This window comes from Capsicum annuum, chromosome 11 (assembly GCF_002878395.1).
Source record: "Capsicum annuum cultivar UCD-10X-F1 chromosome 11, UCD10Xv1.1, whole genome shotgun sequence".
Classification (NCBI taxonomy): domain Eukaryota; kingdom Viridiplantae; phylum Streptophyta; class Magnoliopsida; order Solanales; family Solanaceae; genus Capsicum; species Capsicum annuum.
In genome coordinates this window covers 180,767,364-180,777,925 of record NC_061121.1, presented here as the reverse complement: position 1 = coordinate 180,777,925, position 10,562 = coordinate 180,767,364, and the positions used below count along the sequence as shown (strand labels likewise).

At 36.8% G+C, this 10,562-nt stretch overlaps 1 protein-coding gene across 2 annotated transcripts in view; it reads left to right on the top strand.

The window, feature by feature from the left end:
* The window catches only part of LOC107847787, a 12,617-nt gene extending 10,456 nt beyond the window's left edge, over positions 1-2,161 (top strand). For both annotated transcript variants that reach the window (XM_016692272.2, XM_016692273.2), the window contains exons 2-3: positions 405-568; positions 672-2,161. In XM_016692272.2, the coding sequence (XP_016547758.2) occupies positions 405-568; positions 672-1,763 (1,256 nt within the window). In that variant the 3' untranslated portion in view covers positions 1,764-2,161. The remainder of the gene's footprint in view (positions 1-404; positions 569-671) is intronic.
* Positions 2,162-10,562: the final 8,401 nt, after the last annotated feature.

Genomic DNA, 10,562 nt, shown 5'->3' with positions numbered 1-10,562 from the left:
AGAACTTAAAATACATGTGTCATGCCTTTCCGATTTAAGATTTAAAAGTAGAGATATGACAGAACTCATAGATCAATTGCTAGTTCCTTGCAATTAGCCCTTCAACACTTCTAATATTCAACATTTTGGTGTATGGGTTTCTGCTCCCCAAATAGTGTAATTTCCATGAGCCATCCTGTATGCTTCATAAGATTTAGAATACCTCAAAACCTACTTTAAGTTTCTGATTTTTATCCACTGAAGAATACATGCCTATTGTTGCTGTTTGAAGGTTTATGTGTTGCTTGGATACTGGAGTACTTCAATCCTCTGGAAATTTAATCATTCTTAACATCCTCTACAACAATCTCTAACAGTCATGTGCCACTCATATCCGGATGATATAACTTACTTTCGGCTAACAGGTAAACATGGAAACAAGATGCAGATTGATGATGAAACTCAACTTTTCTTGTACCAGTTGGTTGGCACCTGGGGTCAGCTTCTGTTTCCAAGACCTTGGAAAGAATTCCGCATATGGTATGACACACACAAGGCCAAGGGGTTGAAGCCATTTCTTGATGGGATGGTAGTGTATCGCTTGAATTTTCTCTCCTCCTTGCATTATTAGTGATGACAAACCTATTAAAATTAACTATTACTCTTTTCTGTAAAACGTAATTTGCTTGTAGGTGACAACAGGATGGTACAAAAAAATGGGGGAAAGAATCTGGACACCTTGGTTCATTAAATTCATCCATGCTCGTGGTTACTTTAATATTTATACCAACCTTTTGCATGAGCGAGCTTTTAGTGTGTCTCATCGTGATGCTGGTGTTAACTATGGGAAATCAGCTGGGCCAGATTCTTCTTTAGTGGATGAGAAGTCTTTTGATTTTAACCTTTTAAAGCTGCAGTCTTTGCACAGTCTGAAGTGGTATGATTTCTGTTTCAAGGAAGTTTCTCCCGGTAGAATTATACGCAGTTCTGGTGATCTAGTCTCTGTTCTTCACTCGGTTCAGAAATTGAGGACTATACTATTGGTGAACCTACAACAGATGTCAGAGTCAATTATTAGGAATCTTCTCTGCCACTTTGAAAGATTGAATATCCAAAATTATGTCTTATTGGGTCCACAGTCATCTTTCCTACTTGATCTTGCAAGAAGGGGTTATGCTGTCATCGACACAGACCAATTTATTGACAGTGTTAGGTTACAAAGCTCGATTAGCTTTGAAAAATCAGATGAAGAATTGGGCAAAGAGGTGGTTGTGAAAGTCCATGTAGTTAGAAAGTTGTTGGAACTTAAATACAACTCATGGGTTGTGGATAGTGACATGATTCCTCTCAGCAGTGATTCATTTCTTGATTCATATGATCCTGCGAATGACTTTACCTTGGGGAAGAACTTTAAACTTGTCTTCATAAGAAATTCAGGATCTGCTTTGAAAATTTGGGATGACAATGTTGTTGACAAAGTTGTTGCCTCAGTTGCCACTCTGAAGACAAGAGGTTCAAATGCCACAGAGGGAAATTTTGTAAATCTAGTTGAGAAGTTATTGCAACAAAAGAGAACCACATTTAACAGTGTTGATGAAACTGACTTTAGCTTGAACATCAGTTATATGGATGCTAACCAAACCACTTCAAGGAATGAAAAGAAGTTTGCCTTTTGGTCACCTGAGATGGGTTCAGAACGAATACAGAAACGACTTGAAGAGTTTGCTATGTGGGTTGTGGATAGTGATTTATCCTGTAATGCAGTTGTTTGTCATCCATCATAGCATATGGCGGTGTTCATCGGTGTACCTACCATTATACGTAATGATATGTTCATATTGTTGTATTGAAGGCAAGAAGATTGGAGAAGAACAAAAGAGGCTCACTCTTTGCGAATTTCCGTAAAATATGCTGATTGCTGATACCAGACGTGTTTGTCAACCTACATCAGTTGAAAGTAATCGTCCAGAGTCTAAATTATCAAAGGATGATCCGTTTTCTCTTCTTCGCCGAAATGATTCCATTAGCTTATTGGTGGATCAGAAGCTGTAAGAAAATTCATTTTTGACATATTGTTCCAAGTCTTTTGTAAAAGTGCCTGTAGCGACAATGTGACTGATTCATATGCCAAATTTGGCTTCATATTCTTGCTGAAGATCATATGTGCTAAATCTGGAGAACATATCAGCGATTTGCAGCAGGCCTCTAGAAATCCTGTTACAATATATTTTTTTTGGGGGTTTGCTGTGTTTGGGTGGGGGAACCTTGAGACTTCCATTTTTTCTCCCTTGATTCCACATAATGGTACAGTCCTGAACCTAAATAAGGGAAAAAAGGGCAAACATCAGAAATATAGGAGGTTTGGCCCTAATTACAAGATAATCGAAGTAATTGTTCATATACACAATACAAAATTTGGGTGTATTTGAGATACACAGAATTACGTGTATCCACCAGCCGTCAACCCTCCTTTCCCTATTTTTTTCAGTGAACCCAAACCATCGGTCCACCACTACAACGCAACTCCGACGAATTCCTTTTGCCTGCTTATGTTGGAATCTGATGAAACAACCAACTAGATCTTCTCCCTCCGTTGTCATGCCCTCAAAGATCCACCATGCTTTGACCACCAAACTACAAATCTCCTCTTCGTCTCACTCCTTCCTCACGTCGTGAAGATAGGTCTGATCTCGTCGGAAATTCATGTATCTCTGCAAAAGGATTTGAATCTGTGGTTTTGAGGAGTGGAATCATGATGACTTTGCTGTCAATGTCAGAAATGGCAGAGGTTGGTTCGTCGGTGGTAAGGAGGAGATGATGAAGAAGAAGAGAGATTAGAAACTCCAGTTACTGGATCTAGAAACTTCGGCCATCGGATCGATCTGGAAACAGATTCTGCGGTGATGACAATGTATTTCTATGATGTCACAACCTGATTTACGTATCATGGTGACACTTACTAAATCTCGTCAATAGGTAAGCCAAATCATAACCTGGAGCTAACGCAATGGGTTAATTAGGTAGGGAATGCCCAACATGAGCAAAATTTCAAGAACACAATTTATAAATAACAAGGGTTCTAGATAGAATAAAAAATCAATACAAGATACCAATTTCACGACTTGATAGAGTCAGTACAAGAGCATCTAATAGTATTAATACAACTGAAAGTCTAGAATAGTCAATACATTTGTCTCGAAACAAAAGATTGAAAAATAAATATAGAGCAAAATGGGCAATTCAAACTCCAAGAGCTCACCCTATCTCCAAAAAATAGTCATCGCACGAAGAACGATCAACGGCGACAACTAGTACTCGAATTTGTACCAAAAAGGTACCGAAGTGTAGTATGAGTACCAAAACAACGGATACTCAGTAGACATCATCGGCCGACTGAGCTAAATCATGATATAAGTACGATAAAATGCAAGATAACATAACTAAGTCAAGGTACAGAAACGAACTTGAATCATCTCCGACATCGCTGTACAAAATAAGTAATTAAGCCGGAATAACAAGATAATACGAGGCATCAACACATGCCAATCATCACTCGAACATAATAAGTAAACAATTCGAAATAATAATCTATCATAACGCATTAGCATAAGCAATCACAAACTATAAAATTGGCTCCCATATGTCAATCGCTGCAGAAAAGTAAAGAGTTTGTCACAGCCTCCCATACGACTGGAGAGTACACTCAAGAGAAGCAAAGCAATCAACCAACATTATAGCTAATTTTCATTGCCATTTAACCATCATCCCACAATTATCATCACTATGCCCTTTACCAGCATTATCGCAATTTACCAACATTTGATAATATACCTATATTCCACAGTGCTACCATCACAACAAAATCATCATCGATATTCACTAGCTACCGATTTATGAGCTAACCATCTCTTATTAACTAATCCATTTGGTTACTAGTCATCATATGGCCTCTAGTCATCATTTAGCAAATATCTCCACATATCCACTAAACATTATATATTAGATAGCCATTATATATCAACTACACTATTTATCAACTAACATTATTTATCAACTAACTTTATTAACTAATCACCATTTACCAACTGAACCTCGCTTATCAACTAGTCACTATTAGTCCCCTAACAATATCCACCGCTATTGCATATTTACCTCTAATCATCAACTATTCTACTTTATAAACATTTATCACTTACGGACTATAATTGGCATCACTAATATCAACAACATAACCAAATTTCATATAAGTAGACATAAGCATATAGTTGCCATACACAAGGCATAGCCGGACTCGAACCAGTAGATGTACACATAGGCGTATCAATATAATCATCCTCCGGTCTTACCGGGTATCAATGCATCATCATAAACATCCTCTGGCCTTGTCAGATAGCAATATCATCACAGTATCCTCCAGCCTTACCGGGTATAATGAATATCAACGTCATTTTTTAAAATTTAATTGGGTATATAATTAACGCCATAAGTGCCAATATAGTCAAACATCAAGATTTCTAACATAATTCATGACACAATATAATTAAATAAATCAGAATGACAATATAGCACAAATAATAACACAATTGCTAATATCATCGATACTTTCTAACATGATTACTAGCATAATTGTTTAGCGTGGTCATAGTCATAAGCATCATCATGAGCAGTGACTTTTCAATAGTATAATCCATGACTATCATTAGCATAAAAAGTAGCTTATCAATAGCTAATCCAGGGAATAATCTATAGCTTATTCTTAGCGCAGTCAATAACATAATTTGGCTTAAACAATATCATGGTCAAGGTCTCACTCAATGATATATTCGATAGCCCAATCAATAGACAAAACAATAACATAGTCATATGACTATTGATAAGCTACTTTTTATGCTAAGCTATCTAAATCCATTCTTAGATATATAGCAAGCCACAATTAGTCCGAAGGTAAAGATTCTACTCAAGCATTTTAACTAAGTTCAATGAAAAGTAAGGCAAACTCCATTAGTGTAAGCAACTAAGGACCCACTTACCCTAAGCATGAGTGACAACGCCACTTCCATCTAACTAGAGTAATTTAGTGCATTCTCATCCTAAGAATAAGCCATAAAGTCCAATTCACTAAGGTTCAAAGCAACAAGCTAAGTATTCCAATTCTATCGTTTCAAATATCTTAAACGGTCCAACAAATCTAAGTCTTGCATTTCATCAATCCAACACCTAAAATCCATCCCAATCTAACAAGATATCATAAATATACTATGTAGCACAATCTAACAAGGGATCAATCTAGTCTACCTCGATATCAAAGAAAGCTCAACGAACCGCTAAACCTTTATTTTTTCCTTTCGAGAAACTCCCTCAAGATGCCAAGCTATCAAAACCAGGGGCAGCTCAAGCATATTTGTGGCCTAAGGTCAAAATCGAATGGAGAGTTTTTTTTTTTATAAATCTATGCTAATAATTATATAATTAATTTTTTCTAATAATTCTTTTTAAATTAATTATATAATCAGTGCATTTAATCTTTAGTAGTCTAGATATATCAAACTTCTTCTAATAATTCTTTTCTTTATATCAAAAATTATTTTTTGGAAGAATACTCACAAAAATACCTGAAGTTTGACCGGATTATCAGTTGAGCATACTAAACTTTGCGGGGGTCCTATTAACCCCCAGATTTTTTTTTGTATTTAATGGCATATGACTGCCACTTGGTCCATTGCGTGTTAGTCACGCGCATTGAACGCGTGAAATTGTTAAAAACGTTAAAAACTCTTTTTTTGCCAAACAGCCCCTAAATTTTCTAATTTTTTAAAGTTTTATATTTTTTATTTATTTTTTCATTCTTCTCTCTTCTATTCTATCTTCTTTCTTTATTCTCTCCAACAATGGAGTCTTCAACAATGGTTGCTCCATTGTTGAATTGAAATTGAACACAATTTCATCACACACATACACACCCAAATGGTCATATTCAACACACCCAATTCAATTACATCAATTTGATTCAATTTCAACGCACACATCCCAAATGGGTCATCTTCAATTCCATCAAAATGACAAAATTTAATCCACTATTGCCACCACCAACCAACCACCATTGATCAGCCACTAACTGAGGGAAAAAATCAAAAAAGAAAATCCACTAAGAGGGAAAAAATTGTTCGTCGAAACTAGAAGCAAATTTGAATAATTCTTGAAGAAAGTTTTCAATTTGAAACTTTGAATAATTTCAAATTCAAATTCAATTTCATACTTGAATTTAAATTCAATTTTCAGTTTCCAATTTCCAATTTCATTGCGTTCAATGTGCCACAGGTTGTGTTGAATAGTCAAAAATTGAAATTTGAATTTGAATTTCTGGTTTTTTGAACTTGAAATTTGTAATTGACTCAATGAAATCATTTGGAATTTGATTTGTAGAAGGAATTTGAGTTATGGAATCTTTAATATGGTTATAATGGTGAAAAAATACTGAAAAATGGTAAAATGGAGAAGACAAACGCGTGTACTACACTTTCGACGTCAAAACTGGGTATAACTTTGCGGGGGACAATTAATTCCACTTTAAAAAAGTCTCGGGGAGGGGGGGGGGAATTAATTTCACTTAAAAAAATATAGGTGTGTAATAGGACCCCCGCAAAATTCAATATGCTCAAATAGTAATCCGTTCAAACTTCAGGTATTTTTGTGAGTATTCTTCCATTTTTTTTTACAGATAATATTTAATATTTTTTTTTTAAAAAATCAGTAATCTATTATTGCTAAAGAAAATGAGGCCCCTCAAATTTGGGGGCCTAAGGCGGTGACCTTTTTTCTTAAAGGGTTGAGCCTCCCCTGATCAATACACATTCTACTCATCAATACGAGAATGCCGATACCCATTTTGCACCATTATGCTTCGGGTCCAAAAATTACGTCAAACCCCATATGGGTCCTACTTATGGAGATCGCATTTTCGAAAGTAACCCAATATTCATACAAGCTCAAGGAATCATTACCCTAAAAAATAAGTGAAAACCATGCTAAATTGGGGTTAAGAATTTTAGGGTTTTGAGCGATTAATCAAGAAATTTCACCAAGAAAAGGGTAAATTCTTACCTTAAAGCGAATGATAATTATGAAAATAAATGTTACCCAATCTTTCCAATCACCAACAAGCTTCAATTTTAAGCTAACACACTATTTCAGGGTTTAGCTCTAAAGGAAAAAGATGAATAATGCCCAAAATCATGGAAAAGGGCTAAATTTATACCCAATCCAGGGCGTCAACAGTCACTATCACGACCAGAAGTATGTGATTGCACTACCTCCCACCTGCCATTGGAGTCGCGATTGCGACAGGCCACTGTGATTGCACCATCTTCCCTGCCAAGGGTATGGCGATCGTGGCCTTTGGCTGGAGATCGCCACTGCACCAGAAATTAGCTGAGACATGGAAACTTTTTCAAGTCTCCGTCAACCTCTCAAAATTTATTCGAAATCTCGTAATACGTAAACAAACTACACTAAATTTGATATTTTAGACTCAATGGCACACTTGATTTTGCATCCGATGTTGTTTCGACCAAATGTAGGTCTCACACCCATATTTTATTTTCTCAACTTTTTGATCAATAGGTTGAAGTGAGCCCAAGTGCCTCAGAACCCGAACCAAAGGTCTACCTAGCCTAAAATCAATATTTTAGAGCCGCTGGCATAGTTAAAATTTGCATAAGAGATCGTTTTACTGAAGTTTTTATCCGATGGCCATTTGAAACCAGAGAAGAGTTCAAAATAAGGAATTGACTCTAAAAACCAAACAAACTGCTTGGTAACCAAACCGTCAGTCCCAGCAAGTCATAAATGACTTGAGGCAGCTATGGAAAATCTCTAACGATAAAAATAAGAAGAAATATATAAAATGATCTGAAGGGTCATTACAGTATCCAATACTAAAGAAACTTTCGTCCCTGAAAGTTAAAGATTAGGATATACCTGAAGTCTCAAACAGGTAAGGATACTGGGTCGGGATCTCGCTCTCGATCTCCCTAGTGGCCTCCTCCACTGGGAGGTGCCTCTACTGAACCTTAATTAGAAGAATCTCTAGTGCACAACTGTCTGACATCACTTTCCAAAATGAGCACCGACTTCTCTACAAAGATCAAACACTCATCCAACTGGATTGAGTCTCATCTAAGCATATGACAATTACCAGAAATGTATTGCTGTAACATAGAAACATGGAAAATTAGATGAACAATGAAAAGATCTAGAGGTAAAGCTAACTCATAAGCCACCTCGCCAATTGCACAAAGAATCTCAAATGGTCCAATATATCTAGGACAAAGCTTGCCCTTCCTATTGAATCTCATCACACCCTTCATAGGCGATACACAGAGGAATACACGATCAATAACTCCAAATATCAAGGCACGAAGCCTACGGTTTGCATAGGCCTTCTACCTACTCTGAACTGCTCTCAACCTATCCTGAATCACCCTAACTCTATCCAACGAATCTTGAAGCAAATCCATACTATCGAGCCTAATCTTAAAAGTCTCAAACTATCCAATTAGAGAACGACATATCCTACCATACAAAGCCTCAAAAGGTGCTATCTCAATACTCAAATAATAACTTTTGTTATACGCAAACTTTTCCAATGCTAAGTGTTTCTCCTAATGGCCTCCAAAATCTATAACATGGGCTTGGAGTATGTCCGTAAGAAGAACCTAAATAGTCCACTCGAACTGGCCATCTGTCTGCAGATGAAAGGCTGTGCTAAGATCCTCCTGAGTACCCAACTCCTTCTTAAATGCTCTCTAAAATCTTAAAGTGAACACCGAACCATGGTTTGAAATAATAAAAGTGGGAACCATGCAAAAGACTATCTCCCAAACATAGACATGGGCTAATCTCTCAGCACTAAAGGATATTTAAATCAAAATGAAATATACTGACTTGGTCAAACGATCGACCCAAATACCATCGAAACCATGGGAAGTGTAAGGCAAACCACTGACAAAATCCATGGTAATCCGGGGCAATCTCTGAATTAATCTACCCAATCATTGATGCTCCGTCTTTGCCTGCTGACAACATAGGCAATGCGCTACAAAGTTTTCCACATCTCTCCTCATACCACTCCACCAATAATGCAGTCTCAAATCCCTATACTTCTTGGTTGTACCAAGATGAATGGAATATCTAGAGTTATGGGTCTCATGCAAAATCAACTAAATCAAGTCATCAATCATTGAAACACAAATGCGGATAAAATCTCAAAACAACCTTAGAATCTATAGTGTTTCTCTCGAACTCACCACTCAACACCTGATCACAAAATAAGCGAAGCTTACTATCCTCAAACTGGCGATCTCGAATCTATCCAAATAATGAAGACCTTGCCTCAACACTAGCAAAAAATCCTTCTAGGGTCTGAAATATCAAGGCAAACCATCAAGTTATCTAACAACATAGTGTCCCATGCCAACGGCCTCTGAGAACCTGAAATACAAGTCAATGTACCTATACTGACTACCTTATAGCTTAAGGCATCCGCTACCATATTCGCCTTGCCTGGATAATATAAGATGGAAATATCATAATCCTTAAGCAACTCTATTCATCTATGTTGTCTAGCATTAAGCTCCATCTAGGTCATAAGATGTTGAAGACTGCGATGATCAGTGAAAATCTCACAATGCACACTGTAAAGATAATGCCTCCAAATCTTAAGCTTAAAAACTATTGCTGCCAACTACAAATCATGATTGTGATAGTTGCACTCATGCACCTTAAGCTGTCTCAAAGTATAAGCAATAACATGACCCTGTAACACAACCTAAACTAACCCTAAAAGCATCACAAAACATGGTGAATCCTTCACCCTTGAATAGAAGAGCTAAAATAGGAGCTGAGGTAAGAAAATCCTTAATCTATTCAAATCTTAACTCACACTCATCGAACCATCGAATGAGAACCTCCTTCAGAGTTAATCTAGTCATAGTGGCTAAAATAATAGCAAAACCCTCGACGAAGAGTCAATAATAATTGTCCAAACCAATAAAGCTATGAACCTCAATCGAAGATGTAGGTCTAGCCCAATCACGAATTGCCTCAATATTAGTTGGGTCAACCATAACCCATCCTTAGACACCACATGTCCTAAGAATTTCATAGACTCCATCCAAAACTCACACTTAAAGAACTTGGTAAAAAGAACATGATCTCTCAAAGTCTGGAACACGATCCTCAAATATTGCGCATGCTCCTCTCTACTTCTTGAATATACAAGGATGTCATCGATGAACACAATCATGAAGGAATCTAAATAAGGCCAGGATACTCGATTCATCAAATTCATAAATGCAGCTGGGGCATTAGGCAACCTAAATGACATTATTAAGAACTTATAATGACCATAATGGGTCCTAAAAGCTGTCTTCAGGATATCCTTAGCATGAATACTCAACTGATGGTAACCAGATCTCAAATCAATCTTAGAAAACACTGTCGCTCCCTAAAAGCTTGTCAAACAAATCATCAATACGAGGCATAGGATAACGGTTCTTCACCGTCACCTTATTCAGCTGCCTATA